Below are 16,493 nucleotides of genomic sequence, written 5' to 3'. Positions count from 1 at the left end.
GTCAATCTGTGGACACACCGCTTTGCTTTCAGCGTTTATTCAGGAATGTGAGCTCAATGAAGTGGCCTGAGGTATTCCTGAGGTATTCTCGGGCTATTCCTCTTCAAAGCCCCGCTCAGGAACGCAAGCAATACCACAGCCCTGTAAACATCCACGTTCAAATGCCAACCTCAACAGGCTCCACTCTGCAGCTCTTTAAGTCCCAGAACCAGGATTAGTGCACAGCTCCCACAGCCCCAGCAGAGCTCTGCAGCTCCCAGCCACCAACACCCAGCCAGTCACACAGGAGCTATGGCTGAGGCACAGTGTGTCACAGACCAGACCTTCCCTTACACGACCAATCTGACATTGCCTTGTTTGTCCAGCTCCACAATCCCCAGCTCTTTCAGGACCCGTATTCTCGTGTCAGTGACTTTCATGTTCATTTTCTTCATCTGGGAGATGCTCAGCGCCGCTCTGGAAGGCAAGAAGGAAGCGCTGAGCACGGCAGGACACAGAGCAGCAGCTCTGATGGGAAATGGTTAAAAAAAAGCACTTACCTGTTCTTATTTGTGACAAAGTGGTTAAATAGATGCCTGTACAAGTTGTTCAAGTCTGCTAATTTAACGGTGCTTCTGATACTCCTGGGCACACTCTGAAGGGTTTCTTCAGTCAGCGGTTTGAACTGTGACTCTGAAAGGTTACAAACAGAAGATAGTCGGTGCTTCAGAAATCAGGGCGAAGGAGGAGGAAACCTGCACTGCTCATGAACAAAGCTCCCAACAGGCTCAAGGAGGAAGGAGAGGAGGGAGATTCTCCCCCCAGACTGTTGTTATCACTACACACACAGTGAAACACAAGGAACTGATGATCTGATGTGGATGTGAGATGTGATGTGTGTTAATAGACGTTCTCTGTCAGACACCAGTTGGACAAAACAACAACAAAGAACCAAGAATTAATTTCTGTGAAGGATAAATGGATTAAACAGGGGTTATTTCTGTGGTAAAATAGTACACCATCATCTTCCAGACCACAAACATGAGACAGAAACCCATCAAATCACAGACACACACAGAAGGAAGGAGCTCACCTTCAGCTGTGTCAGGGTCTACAGATTCTGAACAGAGTGGCTGAAAATGAACAAGAGAAGGTCAGAACTTCAGCATTTCTTGTGAGTTTTGATGAGAAATTGGGTGTTTTTTTACAATCTCATTTCTGTGTGAGCAATTACATCTTATTTGGATTACTGAGGATCCTGCAGCCACTGAAGCCAGCAGCAGAATCTCAGGTGTTAAGCACATCCTGCTTTCAAATAAAATATGCTTAAAATACAGCACTGACCAAAAAATACCCCCAAATCTTCATTGTTTTGCTATTATTATAGACCAAATCTTTGCAGATAATTCCATTACAATGTTGTGCTATAAGTAGATAGGGGAGAATATCCAACTTTTTAACAAGTGTTAGTTTAGATCTGAGTTCTACTGCATCACAGTTAAGTACACTGAAATCATTGCTAGTCCAAACTGCACTGAGTTAAATCAATTATTCTTTGCTGCCATCCAAAGTCTTCTTAAATAATGTATGGAGAGAACATTTCCCAATGAAAACAACAACAACAAGCAAACAAACAAGGGGAAAAGTCTTTTGTCTACACAGGTTTTCCTCTATAGGCAGTTTAATGGGGACAAAGAACCAAGTTAGCCAGTAAACAAGAAGTTTGTTAGAAACTTCAGCCCCATTTCTGCAAGGTTTGATTCAAGACAGGAAGGTACCAGCCCAGCCCAGCCCTTGTGATATCAGCCGAGCTGCTTCTGCAGTCCCAGTGCTCTGTGCCTCATTACCTTTCCAACCAGCAATTCCATCTCTTTAGCAGCTTGGCATCCTAACAGCTGTGCTGCCGCCTGTTCTTCTTCGGACAGAGGCGAGCACTAGAAACAAAAGACATTTGTCATATTAGCCACTTACAGTCTAACTTCAACTAAATACTACTGGCTTAACCACTGAGCAATGGATCAGGCTGGCTTCAATCTTAGCCACATTTCTACTGGTAAACTTTCTTATCTCCGAAGCAACCATACATGTAATAGTTCCCAACAGACCCGTGTCTACCCAGAGGTTACACAAATGTGTAGAGCAGTGAGGCCCAACTTAGTGACATGAAAACACTACCTGGAGATCAGCGCGTTGCTGCAGTGTCTGGATGATCTTCATGGTGCCCTCCAGGGCAGCACGGATGCCGTTCATGGATTCTCTCTGCTCTAAGGAAACTTTTTCCAGCTGTGTACATAATGCTTTGTAACGAGATTTCACCACGGAGATTTCTTCTAAGAGAGCAAGTGGGTTTTCCTATGTAGAAATGAAAGGTCTGTTTGAACTGTCCAATAACAGAAGACCTGTCAGCACATTAGAATTAAAAGCATGGGATTAAGACCAACCCTTTCTGATAAAAGGCGCAGTTGAGAGTATCTTTTTTTTCACAGGTACAAATGGTAGATGTCAATAAACCAGTATAGCTCCATGGTTCCATAATAAATACAGCAGGAGACCTTTATTGTGACAGCAAATATGATATGGCTGTTTGGATGTGGAAGAAGGTAGAGAGTTTGAAACAAAAGGATTCTATATCACAGACTGTATGTCACAATGCACACAGCAACAAGGGCTTTCTATGAGATTTTCACTTGCTGCCATTGGTTGTCTCCCTCCCCAGCACAGTACCTGGCACTGCTGGCCAGCAGGCTCCTCTCTGCTCTCACACTGGGGCTGCACTTCAGCTGAGATAGGGAACCATCCCTAACATCAGGTGCTCACCTCATTGCTCACCCCCCAGCATCAAACATGGGACAGTTTCACTGTAGCAGAAATATACACTTTCTCATTGCTGCACTGCATTGATACTATGGCAGATACCTTAGTGTACACACAATAAACATCTCACATTCATGTATTTTCAGCCTAAAGAAAAATAAGTTTATTACCAATTTCATGTAGAACGCCATAAAATCTATTCATTTAATTCGAATACACTACCTCTGCTGCTGGATTATCGGGAAGACTTTTCATTATCTCAAATTCCAGTCTGTGTTGAATATAATCCAGATCAGACTCCGCCTTCTGGAACTGAAACATTTAGGGTTAGCCACAATGTATTACAAACAAAACCCCAAGACGGAGCTCAGCCACGTGCCCGTCTGTATTCAGGAAGGCAGTAGACAGGTGCCTGCATTGTAAAGGTTGATGAGTTTCCAGCCCTTCAATGCAGACCCCTCAGGACAAAGCTAAGTGCTGCTGCATGGGGAGCTATCTCAGGGCACCACCACCATGCAGCTCTTTGATACTGATCTCAGCTTGCAGGAGCTGTTGGATTTATTCTCCCCAGACACAAACATGTTTCCTGTTGGTTTGTAAAGCTTCTCCTCCATGAGCTGCTTTGCTTTTCATACCTTAAGAACTCTGTTAGTAAAACTGTAACACTCCATTATTTACACAGCAGAAACGAGGAGAAAAAAAAATGGAGGAGTGGAGTGTACCAGAGATTTGTCTGTTAATTACATTAGGAGTTAATTCTCTCCGATGATTACAGTGACTGTCACACACTCCATTATCCCCCACTAAAACAGATAATACAACTGATGAGAACACATTGCTTTCCTTGGGATAAATAAGGCACGATGTTCAGTGCCTGCGTGCAGCCTGCTGACAGCATCAGGGCTGCAGCTGCAGCACCTCTGGAAGCCTCTGCGTGAAGGAAAGGTGGTTTACTGAGCTCAGTGTAATCACTGGGGGGTTCACAGTGACGGTGATACAATGAAGTCAGAACTCTTGGTGTTCACTTCGCTCAGTGCAGTTGTCACTAATTGTATTGAGCTTAACTCTGAAGTAATCAATACAGCTTCAGTAAGGATCAAAACAAGGCTGTATTTGTTAAAATCTGATTATTAACTGTTGGGAATGCAGACAGTGAAGATGGATGGATTTCAATATTATCCATAATGATCTGTTCTTGGAATACTTCAGTATCAATCACTTGGGGATGCCCAGCTAATGGTCAGCCATGAATGCTGTGCTGCTGCTGGCCCTCAGGACAGGAACGGGACAGGAATGTGCTGCGTGTCCATCCTGCAGCCCTGCCTTCCCCCTTTGTGCCCAATGCAAACACACACGCAGTACCAACATTCCTGCTTCCTCCTGAAACTGTTCTAACTAGAAGAGACAAAGGTTATTATCAGCAATTACAGAACATTGCTATAGGCCCAGGGATGCATTATGATCCGCATTCCTTTAATTTGTAAGCGTTTATTTCTTGTAGCGTATATGGAAACACACACCTCCAACACCCCCAAGTGAAGCTTATGGGCTGCGTGACCAGTTCTGCCCAGCAGTCAATTGGGAAATGCAGCTTCTGAGCTGTAACTGTGTAACTTACTGACAGGCTGAGAGGAAAAGCAACACAACCGCAGGCACCACGCACGCCATCGCTGCACGCTCTGCTTTCAGATGCTTTGACAATACTATTGCACTGCTAGCTGTGAAGTACAGTAGTGCAATAAAGTCAGAGCATTCGTTAGCAGCAACAGTTCTCAACAAGCAGTCAATGCACTCAAAACACGTGTTGGGAAGAAGTAAGTTGAACCAGGCGGTGTTTGCTGTGGGTCGTGGGCATTTGGGTAAGGGAACTTGTTTTTCCAGTCACCTCCAGTCTCAGCCACAACAGCACTTATAGGGAGCACTGCAGACAGCACTGCTGGCCGATGCCCTTTTAACATTGCACTGCTTTGTGTATGATCACTAGTAGTACAACATAAAAAGGGCGCCGGACAGACACCGCTCAATGGGACAGGAGGGCTCAGCCTTCCACAAATGGTAGCAGAAACCAATGGAAAGGCTCTGAGTGCAGCACCTGCCCACTCCTCCACTTGTACTAATTGCACTGAATGGATGTGTGCAGAATTGAAGTTCCTTTCAGTGCAAACTGCTGAAGTGCACACTGAGAAGCACTGCAAGTGAGTCAGCTCTACGGCTTCTTGCATAATAAATCTCACACTGGAGATGCTGAGGTTCATTCAACTCTTCGTGTCACTGCGCTTTGAGCTCTAGGCTCCATTAACTGGAGATTACCGTTCACATTGTTCTTTGTAAGCTCCCACAAGTTATTTATCCCTGGTTCCACGAAGCTCTGCACAAAATGTGTGTCAGAACCCCTGGGGAAATAAGAAGTGTTATTTCAGCACACTACTGTATGGAGAGCCAACCCCATGGGCAGCCCAGGAGGAAGAAGCACCAAGCAGAAGGGAAAGCAAGAGGCAATAATCAACACAGACGCCATTGTATATATATAAACTTATTAACAAAGAGTTATTACATTCCCATAAGAGGTTTACATACAGGAAATCAGTTCCCAAATGGATTCCCCAATGGATAAAGACTCGGCTATAATCTCAACCCCCCTATCCTCCATTCTGTGTCTCTTCAGCAATGTCTCTGATAACAGAGACTATTAAACTCCGTTTTTCTATTCTTTAATTAGGAATTGAAGCCAGAGCTTCCAGAAGGGGGGAACATCAGGCAGGAGCTGGCTGTGCTGCTTCTCAGCGTGTGCATTGAGTGATGTCCTTTCATTCACGTGGAGCCCCTTTCTGCTCTGTCAACAAAGGTACCTAATGGATAATTGAATGATCATTGGATGATAATTTATAGTAACTTTACATGTTTGGGATTCCAAGAATTCCTGGAAGTTTCCACACAGAGAAAAGCCCCAAAGGAGCGCCGTGATGAGAGCAACCCCAGCGAGAGAGAGAGCACTTAACTCGTGTGAGGAATGAAATGATCTCATTAAGCATTTACACGCAGAAAACATTCCCAAAAGGTTTCGGATCGAGGAAAAAAAAAACAACAAACTACGCGTGTAACAAAACTACACGAAGCCAAAGAGAAAGGCACCAAATAGAACTGCAGCTGAAGGGCTGCGCTGCCCCTGTGGGTGTGTGAGGGCACAACATCGCTTCCCTTCGCTCTTTAACTTTCTTTCCGCTGTCGGAGGACGGGCAGCGTTACATAAGGGCGCTGCGACTGGGAGCAGAGGAGCGCGGTGAGGGCCCGGACTGCGGGGCCCGGGGGGAAACGGAGCCGAGAGGAGCCGAGAGGAGCCAAAGGGAGTCGAAGGGAGTCGAAAGAAGCCGAGGGGAGCTGAGAGGAGCTGAGTGGAGCTGAGTGGAGCTGAGGGGAGCTGAGGGGAGCTGAGGGGAGCCCGGGTGGCGGCGCCGCCTCAGCGCTGGGCGGGAAACCGCGTTCCCGCTCCCCCCGCTGTGCCCGCCGATGGGAGCGGCCGCCCGGCCTGTACCGCGGGGCCAGGTGTGAGCGCTGCCCCCCCCACCGCTCACACAAAATGGATCCGTCCGAGCGCACCGCGCTCCACGCCCCCCCCAACCCAACCCAACCCATCTCCATCCCATCTCCATCTCCATCTCCATCCCCTCCTGAACCGCCCGGCCCGGCCCAACCCGCCCGTCCCGCCGATGTGCGGCAGCCGCCCCCTGCGGGCCGCGCCCCCGGCCTGCTCCTCCCGCGGGCTCCGCTCGGTGCCCGGCTCCGGCCGCTTTCCTCCCTCACGGCCCGGCCGCACCCGCTGCTCCTCCCCCCCCCCCGTCCCGCAGCCCCGCTCCCCTCCGAGCCGCCGCCGCCGCCCCGTCCCGGCCCCGCGCTCACCATGGTTTCCAGCCTGGTGACCGCCGGCTCCATGTTGAATAGTTGACATTCCTCAGGCGGCGGCGGGGAGATGCCCACCCCCCGCCCCGCAGGGTGGGAGAGACGGGGGCTCCCATTGGGCAGCTGTCACTCGGCGCTTCCTTCCCGTTGGCTTGCGGCTGACGGAGGGCGCTCGCTATTGGTCGGGAAGGAATGTAAACCCTCTCTGAGGTAGAGGGAAGGCTATTGGTTGGTGGAAAGGCTGCGGGCGGTGAGTGGTTGGGGGAGGGAGCTTCGCGAGCTGCCATTGGGCCAGAGTGGAATCCGGCTGTGATTGGATGGAAAAGAGAGCGCCGGGCCGCTATTGGCGAGAAAGGGTCGCTCCTCGAGCCGCAGCCTATCGCAGCGCGGCGAGGGCGCGCCTCGGTCCAATGGCGGAGCGGAGCGGCGCCCGGCCCACGATTGGCCCTTTCTTCTCCCGTCGAGCTCCGGCCCGGCGGCCAATCGGCGCGCGGCTGGAGGGGGCCGCGGGTGGAGGCGGCGGAAAGCGGCGCTGCCATTGGCTGAGAGCGGCGCGAGGAGCGGTTTGAATCGGCGGCGCCGGGCGGGAGGTGAGAGCGGAGCGGGGAGAGGGGACGGGAGGGAAAGGAGGGGGGACAGCGCGGGGATCAGTGAGCGCCGGGATCGGGACCGGGATGAACCGGTGCGATGTCACGGCGCCGCGGGAGGTGGCTGCGTTGGGTGTTCGCTGCGGGCGGGGCCGTGCCGTGCCGTGCCGTGCCGTGCCGTGCCGTGCCGTGCCGTGCCGTGCCGGCTGCCTGTGTTACCGTGTACCCCCTGTGTGTTAACGGGTACCTCCTCTTTTCCAGCAGCCATGGCCAAGCGCAGACAGCGCCGCCTTCAGCCGAGCAGGCGCTGTTTGAAGGCCTTCCGCACGACGCCTCCGTGCCCAGCATCGCTCCGAGGTGGCGCTGATCGCAGCGCTGCCACCCGCCCCGGCTCCAGTCCCCTCCCTCCGGCCGCAGGCTCAGCCCGCTCCTCGCTCCGCGCTGCTCCCTGCGTTAAACACATGGTCAGGCCTTTGGCAGCGGTGGTGTCGTTGCTGTACTGCTGGTGCCGCAGCGCTGTCACGCAGGTACGTGCTCTGCTTTGTGCCGTTGTTCTGCTGCACGGTGTCAGGGTAGAAAACTGCTGTAAGTGCAGCCTTGTACCCTGCAACACCCGGAGTATGGGCTGTGTTGGCTGCTGGAGGAATAGCTATGAGAAAAACACTGAAACATCATCAAACACCTGAATGCCTGGAAGGTGTACGTTAAATGTGTGAAATGCAGCTCTTGTATTGCAGTACCAAAAGGATTTGCAACGTCTGAAGGCACAGCCCTTCATTAATAGCAGAGACAACTGCTCAGACAGCTCATGTTGGATGTGAATGGCACCTTAGAGTTCATAGATGGAGTGAGCAGGTCTGTGTGATACAATCACTCCTTGGGTTCCTGCTGTGTGGTGAAATCCTGTATCATCTTCATGCCATGTGGTTCTGGGACCTCAGTGAGAACTTTGATCACTGTCGGCAGCTCCAGTGCGGAGCTCTCTGCAAATGCAGCTTAGTGAAAATGTTCTTGTGGTTTCTCTCTGTTTGCAGGGTTTTCTGGCGGTTAAAGAGATGATTTTTCCATCGCAAACCTACTTAAAGGAGCTAAATGCATTCAAAGAGCAGCTGGAAAAGCTGGAAATAGAGTTTTCCAGACTACAAGGAATGCTGCAGGTCAGTCTCAGTCCCAGTGGGGTGGTGGTTTTTTGCCTCAGTGAGGAGTGTTTCCCCTCTCTATAATCAGCATCACTAAGCTGCACTTACTTCATGGCAAAATGGAGCTGGTTTTCCAGTGAGACCTTCTATCTCATTCTTGATCAACTGAAGCCAGAACCTCCTTTCTTAAAAATCCCCCATGCTTTTAGCAGTGGTTTTATTATTCTCTTATTTGTGTTGTTTTCAGAAGAGTGGAATTACGACTTCAGAAAGCTCTCATTGTCAGAGGTGCAATAAAGCAGCTCTGGGTGCTCCTGTAGAAGTGCAGCCAGACCCTCCACCATCAGTTCCTGGGCCTCCTGCAGTGCAGCTACAGCCCACAGCTGTGCCACCACCTCCTCCTCCTCCTCCTCCTCCACCACCACCACCACTGCCACCACCAAAACTGCCTGCAGCACCTCTCCTCCTCAAACGTGGCAATGGCTCTAAAGCACTTCTGGTAAGGACTGAGTTGGTCCTTCTACTTCACTCACAGCTGAGTTCTTTCATGGGTTCATGGGGAACATATCTTTGTGAATGAGCAGCCCCTTGCTGATCCTAATCTCCCTCCCAACCATGTTTTGTTCTTAGGAGCCATCAGTAAAAAAGGATGCACCGATGCACATCACTCTCAAAGATCTCCTGAATGTAAAGCTAAGGAAGACAGACAGCAGCCTGAGAACAGACAAGGTAACCAGAGGGCATGTGGATAATGGTGCACTGGTTCCAACTGTACACTGGAACCAGTTCATTTCTTATAGTGCTTGTTTTGCCCCCTTGAGTTGTTCAAGAAGTTAACTAGCAAAATCTCAGTGACCAGCTGTAATGAACCCTGATTCTGTATGTTGGCACTGGAAATGAACAAATCAAATGGCTAACACCAATGTCAGCTCACGTGCAGCACAGCTCTTCTGATTATAGATGAAGGGCTTTGCAGCATCAATATGTTTTGCTCTTTCTTTTGCCTAATTGAGATCTTGTTTGCAGTTGTTTGCTTTTAAACCAATAGAAGCTTATCCAAGGTGCATTACAATCTCCATCATTCAAAGCCATAAAGCACTGAAATCTTTCAGGATACAAACGTTAAATGGATCTGTGATCACTGAGGCCTTCTAAAGTTTATCTGTGATAACATTATTTTCTATCTTCAGTCAGGATCTCCAGCGAGGACACGCAGGGCATTAATTACGGTCTCTGATCTACAGAGTGTTAATCTGAGATCCAAATCCAAGCCATCAGCTCACATTACAAGCTCCTTAACGTAAGATGCTTTCAATCTTTCTTTAACATTAAATTCTTCCCTTCAAAATACATTTTTCTGTTCAGAGCAGTGACGGATGCTTTACACAGTGGAAAATGTTTCATTTAAACCTGTTTCTTTTGGGTTTTTTCACAGCAGTACCCCTCCTAAAAATCAGTTTGATCTTCGGAAACATCTTAAGAAGGTCAATGTACAGAGGTAAGCTGCACTCTGTCCTCTTGCTTGTTTTTTTCCTAACTAAAATCAGAACAAATCCCAATTAACCTCCATTTCCAACCTTTTCAGAAGTCCTGGTGGCACTCCACTAAACAAAGAAAACACTGAATGTGGGACTGGGCTGACACCAATTATGACACAGGCACTACGGCGCAAATTCCAGGCAAGTCATGGTGTCTGTATGGGACAAGGAGCTGGCTTTAAGATCCATGCACTTTCATATGGATTTTTCCCCTGCAGTGCAGTGGTATCAGTGCCCAGTCCATAATTGTCACCCCAACATGCTCAGTACCCACAAATAAAGGTGTGTGTTCTATCATTCCCATTTAATAGTCAGGAAACTTCAGGATGTGGGTGTTGCTGCCCCTCTCCCAGCAGGTGATCTAACCTGGCTAAGCACAAAAATGGCTTTATCACCATCCCAGTACTGCCAGCACTACCTCTAAGATCAGAGCTCTAATAGAACCTGAGGATCCACCATCACAGAATCACAGAATGAATCACAGAATGACCCGGGTTGGAAGGGACCTCAAGGATCATGTAGTTCCAACCCCCTGCCTGGCAGGGCCACCAAACATACACATACACTAGATCAGGTTGCCCATGGCCCCGTCCAACCTGGCCTTGAACACCTCCAAGGACGGGGCATCCACAATCTCCCCGGGCAGCCTGTTCCAGGGCCTCACCACTCTCCTCCTTATGGAGCCTTCTACCTTAAGGCTTGGCCATGTCTGTTTTCTTTTATGAAGCATCAGTGAAGGGTTTACATTTGATCTCAATAGCAATTAGTACCCAGCTCACATCCCAAGGTCTGACCCAGCCCTTGTGTTAACAGATGGCACATCCAAAGAGTCCCTCACCGGCCCGGCTGAGCACTGCAAACAGCTTTGATGAGCACAAGTAAGGTTGGCACAGCACCTTGTTCTCATTTATGGCCATGGAGCTGCTTGGATCACGTTTTAATGTCACGGAGGCACAATGGATGTGAGTGTGTTATGAAGGGGACATTCTGAAAACACTTTATCCAAAGCCTGCCTTGCTTTAAAGGCCACATCGTTGCACTGCGTCTCAATGTGGATTTGTATCCTGTATGGACTAAATGAGGCTTTTTCAGTATTTTAATGCCTTGTTGCTGCTGAATCAGGGACTGTTTGTTCCTGGTGCTGGTTCTGTTTGTAATATCCGTGTGTTTGTTTATGGAAATGCAGTATTTTTTATAACAAGACCCATCTTGACCTAATTGCCCACACTGAAAGCAAAGCAGCACTGATGCCCTCTGGTGCTCCTGAAGTGAACGTTTCCAGCCTTCCACAACCAATTACATGGTTAAAAGCACATGAGACAACAGCGCTATGTATTGCTTTGGGACCAGATGAGCTCAGCTCTATTAAAGTCCGCGCTGCTTGGAGGCTGAGCAGGGCACAGCAATGGAGCGCAGTGCTCAGCATGGACACGGTGTGGCCTTGGGACAGAGTCCTGCAGTACAAGGGCTGGGTTTCAGCCTCACTCCGGCTTCTTTCCCACGGCGATATCGGTTCATTCTCCCCGCGTTCAATGCTCGCTGTGCCCGGGGCGGGGCGGCGCAGGCGCGGCGTTGGCGCAGGCGCGGGGCCGGGCGGGGGATGATGGCGGGGCCGATCGCGGGGCCCATGGCGGGGCCGGGCGGAGCGATGTTGGGGCCGGTGAGTCTGCGGGAGCTGCTGCTGGCCAACAACGAGCCGAGCGGGGCCGCGGCGGGGCCGGGAGCGGCGGCGGCTCCCGGGGAGGAGGAGGTTTGTGTGGTGGGTATCTTCGGTAAAACAGCCCTGCAGCTGTGCTCAGAGAAAGCGGCCCTGGTGAGCACCGTGTGCGACCGGCAGGTGTTCCCACTATTCCAGCGGGAGGAGGCCGAGGAAACGGGCGGCGGAGCGGGGAGGGACGGCGAGGCGGCCGGCAGGGATTACAACCAGCTGCAGGCGTATTACAGCCAGGAGAGCCGCGTGCTGTACCTGGTGCTCACCTCCATCTGCGATACGCCGCAGCTGCTGCGGGCGTGCGGGGACCTGGCGGCGGCCGAGAGCCGCGAGGACGGCCCCGCTGTGCCGCTGCCACACGCCGAAGCGCACGAGTTCTGGAAGCACCAGGAGAAGCTGCACTGTCTCAGCCTCCTGTACCTGTTCTCCGTGTGCCACATCCTGCTGTTGGTGCACCCCACCTGCTCCTTCGACATCACCTATGACCGCCTCTTCAGGGCGCTGGATGGGCTGCGGCAGAAGGTGCTGCCCTCCCTGAAGGCCGCCATCAAGGACTGCCCTGTGGGCAAGGAGTGGAAGCTGAACTGCAGGCCCTGCCCGCCCCGCCTGCTCTTCCTCTTCCAGCTCAACGGGGCTCTGAAGGTGGATCCCCCCCCGAGCAGGGGCCAGGACCCCTGCGGCCACCTGGAAAAGCCCCCCCCTAAGAAGCATTCCCCCAAGAGGAGGCTGCAGCACGCCCTGGAGGACCAGATCTACCGTATCTTCCGCAAGAGCCGAGTGCTGACTAACCAGAGCATCAACTGCCTGTTCACCGTGCCTGCCAACCAAGCCTTCGTGTACATCGTGGCCGGTGGGGCGCAGGACGGGGAGGATCCCGTGGCCATGCTTCTCGATCAGCTCAGGAGCAACTGCACCATGAGAGAGACGGACTCCCTGCTGGCTCCTACCCTGTCGGGACCCCGGAGGTACCAGATGATGCGTCACGGCAGGCAGCAGCTCTCCTTCTATGCAGAGAGCAGCAGCAGCAGCTCCAGCTCCTCGGGGCAGCTGGTGGACTGTACCCTGAAGGAGTTCTTGTGGCAGCACGTGGAGCTGGTGCTCAGCAAGAAGGGCTTCGATGACAGCGTGGGGAGGAACCCGCAGCCCTCCCACTTTGAGCTCCCGACCTACCAGAAATGGGTTGCTGCAGCCCTAAAGCTGTATGAAGTGACTATCGAAGGCAAAGACGATGATCCGACTTCTCTCACTGGCGAACTGAGCTCGAAAATCATGGGCAGCATCAAAGTTCTGGAAGGCTACTTAGATATAGACACCAAGTTCTCCGAAAACCGTTGCCAGAAAGCCCTCCCCATGGCCCACAGTGCCTACCAGTCCAACCTGCCCCACAATTACACCATGACGGTCCATAAGAATCAGCTGGCCCAGGCCTTGCGTGTGTACAGCCAGCACGCCCGCGGCCCGGCCTTCCATAAGTATGCTATGCAGCTCAATGAGGACTGTTACAAGTTCTGGAGCAACGGGCACCAGCTTTGTGAGGAACGAAGTTTAACTGACCAGCACTGTGTGCACAAGTTTCATTTGCTCCCCAAAGCAGGTAAAGAAACTCATTTGTGATCGGTTCTCCCTGTGTTCTGAGCAGTGTATTGCAGATAGTGGGAGCGCATAGAATACAATTGCAGTGCATGGATCAGGCTATGGAAGAAGCTGTAGGTGGTAAGGTGTGGTTTCACGCTGTCAGTGTTGCAGAGGCATAATGCCCAGTGGCTATTCTCATGTCCTTATGCCTTTGCATCCTCTGAATTCTGTTTAAAACAGACACCACCTTCCCACTCACATTAAGTAACGATTAGGAGCAAGCCTGCTGTCAGTAATAGCTTTGATTCTGCATTGCTAATTGGAGGGGTTACACTGGACTTCTTCCTTTTATGTAGCTCGATTGGGTGCAACCAAGGGATGAAAACTGAGGCATAAGTATTGCAGGCAGAAGGACTATTTATGCCTTGCAAGAAGCTTCTGAAAGCAAAGACAGTGCAGTTTAGTGGTGTAATCTACACTGGAGCTCTGTATACAGCGGGGGAAAGAGGGAAGGAGTTGCTGGTGAACGGTTTTATTGGGTAAGTAGCAAGGAATAACAGTGGGTGAAGAGAATCAAGGAATCTCTAGAAATAGTGAATGTTTTATCTGATTGATTTCCCTTCTAGGGGAGAAGCCCGAAGCAGACAGAAATCCCCCAATCCTGTACCACAACAGCCGGGCTCGTTCCACTGGCGCCTGTAACTGTGGTAGAAAACAAGCTCCTCGTGACGACCCCTTTGACATCAAAGCAGCTAATTACGACTTCTACCAGGTAACTACTGAGCCTCCATTTTTGCTTCCAGACGTGTTTTTGCATCATCAACACAGTCTGTATTCTGAAGGGACCACAAATCGGTCCTCTTAACCTTATCAACTTGTAAACATTGCTTAGGGAAAATGGAAACACGATGGGCTGAGGGGGCAATTAAAGTGCATTTCACTACATGCTAATTGCACATGGTCCACTTTGCATCCATCATGCTTAGGCTGTGCTCTATTTGCTGTTTTGCTTCTCGCATAGCACGGATCTCTTGAGCCTGAATTGTACCTTCTGAATGGTTTGACTGAACTCTCCCGTCTCGGTGACGAGTTGGGAAGTTAACCACATTTTGTTTTTTGTAGCTGCTGGAAGAAAAATGCTGTGGGAAACTGGAACACATCAATTTTCCCATCTTTCAGCCAAGCACACCTGACCCAGCACCTGCGAGGGACGAGGCATCACCTGCACCTCCAGAGGGTGAAATTGAGAAACTTAAAGAGAAAGAACCTCAGACTCAGGGTGAAAGCACAGGTCTGAGCTTAGCCCTCAGCCTGGGTCAGTCCACGGGCAGCTTGGGCACTTACCCACAGGATGCCCAGGGAGGAGGGGACAATGCAGAAGGTCAGGGGCAGAGTGGGGAGTCCAAAAGTGAGAAGAGGCCGAGTCTGGTGGATCGCCAGGCATCCACTGTGGAGTACCTCCCTGGGATGCTCCATTCCAACTGCCCCAAAGGCCTTCTGCCCAAATTCTCCAGTTGGTCACTGGTGAAGCTGGGGCCTGCTAAGGCTTATAACTTCCACACGGGCCTAGACCAGCAAGGCTTTATCCCGGGAACAAACTACTTAATGCCTTGGGACATTGTCATCAGGACGAGAGCTGAAGATGAAGGAGACTTAGATACCAATTCCTGGCCTGCTCCTAACAAGGCTATTCCTGCCAAAAGAAGTGCGGTTGTGATGGGAAGGGGAAGGCGGAGGGACGACATAGCTCGAGCTTTTGTGGGATTTGAGTATGAAGATGCACGTGGAAGGAGGTTCATGTGTTCAGGGCCTGATAAGGTCATGAAAGTGATGGGAGGGGGACCGAAGGAGTCCGCCCTCAAAGCCCTCAATTCCGACATGCCGCTCTACATCCTGTCCTCGACTCAGGGGCGGGGACTCAAGCCCCATTACGCTCAGTTCATGAGACTCTTTGTGGTGGTTCCTGACGCTCCACTGCAAATAACACTGACACCTCAGGTAAGAAATGGAACCTGTTACTTGCAGTGCAAAGGTTGAGTGCTGCAGTGTAAACTGCAAGGCCAGAAGGTACAAAGTGGGAGGCAAAGGGTGCCGGGAATTTTTCCTTGAGTTCCTTAATGCTGAATCACAAAACAGTGGGACTCGCTTCGGAGATGGGATTGCCATCAACTGCTCGGATATGAATCAGTTGGTGTTAGAAGTTAAGGAAGAATGCTCATTGAGGCTTGACTCAGCACCAGGATTCCAGCAGTATTATGAAAGCACGCGGTTTAGCTCAACAGATACTTAATATTGTTCACGTCTCACTGATTTCTGATGTTTATCTGAAAGCCATCAGACAGGGGGTGTTTCAGTTCATCCCATTAGAGGAAGCTGGGATGCAGTGGATGCAGTGAGCAATTTGTGTTTGAAACAGGCAAGAACTGAAGGCTTTATTTCTGCTGGTGTCACTGGCCTCCTCACCCCAGGCCATTCTATTACTCCAGTGATGAGTGATAAACTACTCATTTGCTTCTCGTTCTCAGGTTCAGCCCGGGCCACCTCCTTGCCCTGTGTTCTACCCCGAGAAGCAGGAAATCACGCTCCCATCGGACGGGCTGTGGGTGCTCAGGTTTCCATATGCCTACGTGACGGAGCGCGGGCCATGCTTCCCTCCAAAGGAAAGTCAACAGCTGATGAGTTATAAAGTTCTCCGAGGGATCCTGAAAGCGATGACGCAGTGAGGAGAGCTCTGGGAGATGGGCTGGAGTTTAAGATGATGGTCCCAATCCAAATTATGGATTTAGATTCACGGGTATCACTGATTTTTGTGACTCCCACTGTGCTTCCCAGGAACACAGGCTGGAAATAAAGCCGAAGTGAAGAAGGGAATCCAAGAAAAGAGTGATTTTTCTGTTTATTAAGGTTTTGTATGTAAAAAATAAAAGCTGGTTATCATGATACACTGAGGCTGTGCTACTGCTGTGTGGGTGATCATGCTGCTCCCTCTTCCTAATACTTATTACAGGGTGGTGACGCACTGAACAGGTTGCCCAAGGAGGCTGTGGGTGCCCCATCCCTGCAGACATTCAAGGCCAGGCTGGATGTGGCTCTGGGCAGCCTGGGCTGCTGGTTGGTGACCCTACACACAGCAGGGGGTTGGAATGAGATGAGCACTGTGGTCCTTTGCAACCCAGTCCATTCCATGATTGATTCTATTAGAGAGCACTGAGCCATGAGCACACTGAGATGGAGCGGTGGGACCTACCGTCGT

At 50.8% G+C, this 16,493-nt stretch overlaps 3 protein-coding genes across 4 annotated transcripts; 2 read left to right on the top strand and 1 right to left on the bottom strand.

Annotated features, from left to right (window-relative positions):
* Positions 1-21: 21 nt before the first annotated feature.
* On the bottom strand, positions 22-6,754 carry SKA2 (spindle and kinetochore associated complex subunit 2). 2 transcript variants are annotated; one of them, XM_085522101.1, is made up of 7 exons: positions 6,691-6,754; positions 3,016-3,105; positions 2,155-2,378; positions 1,827-1,913; positions 1,073-1,112; positions 540-672; positions 22-456 (listed from the first exon to the last, which is right to left on the bottom strand). In XM_085522101.1, the coding sequence occupies exons 3-7, from the start codon at positions 2,227-2,229 to the stop codon at positions 330-332; spliced, it is 462 nt and encodes a 153-aa protein (XP_085378227.1). In that variant the 5' UTR covers positions 2,230-2,378; positions 3,016-3,105; positions 6,691-6,754; the 3' UTR covers positions 22-329. The 2 variants fall into 2 exon arrangements, with proteins under 2 accessions (XP_085378227.1, XP_015736107.1); XM_015880621.3 differs by having other exon boundaries at positions 2,155-2,331.
* Positions 6,755-6,760: 6 nt separating this feature from the next.
* Positions 6,761-11,157, top strand: PRR11 (proline rich 11). Its single transcript, XM_085522429.1, has 10 exons — positions 6,761-6,900; positions 7,066-7,397; positions 7,539-7,804; positions 8,312-8,434; positions 8,664-8,915; positions 9,047-9,145; positions 9,607-9,716; positions 9,852-9,914; positions 10,002-10,095; positions 10,768-11,157. Exons 1-10 carry the CDS (start codon positions 6,761-6,763, stop codon positions 10,834-10,836), a joined length of 1,548 nt encoding a protein of 515 aa, XP_085378555.1. The 3' UTR covers positions 10,837-11,157.
* Positions 11,158-11,549: 392 nt separating this feature from the next.
* On the top strand, positions 11,550-16,182 carry SMG8 (SMG8 nonsense mediated mRNA decay factor). The gene is made up of 4 exons (XM_015880612.3): positions 11,550-13,259; positions 13,867-14,012; positions 14,363-15,238; positions 15,766-16,182. The coding sequence occupies exons 1-4, from the start codon at positions 11,555-11,557 to the stop codon at positions 15,961-15,963; spliced, it is 2,925 nt and encodes a 974-aa protein (XP_015736098.2). The 5' UTR covers positions 11,550-11,554; the 3' UTR covers positions 15,964-16,182.
* Positions 16,183-16,493: the final 311 nt, after the last annotated feature.

The sequence above is a fragment of the Coturnix japonica genome, chromosome 22 (genome assembly GCF_054131305.1).
Source record: "Coturnix japonica strain WE chromosome 22, WE-NBRP24, whole genome shotgun sequence".
Classification (NCBI taxonomy): Eukaryota; Metazoa; Chordata; class Aves; order Galliformes; family Phasianidae; genus Coturnix; species Coturnix japonica.
The sequence above is the reverse complement of the archived record's forward strand: the minus strand, read 5'-3'. Positions and strand labels throughout refer to the sequence as shown.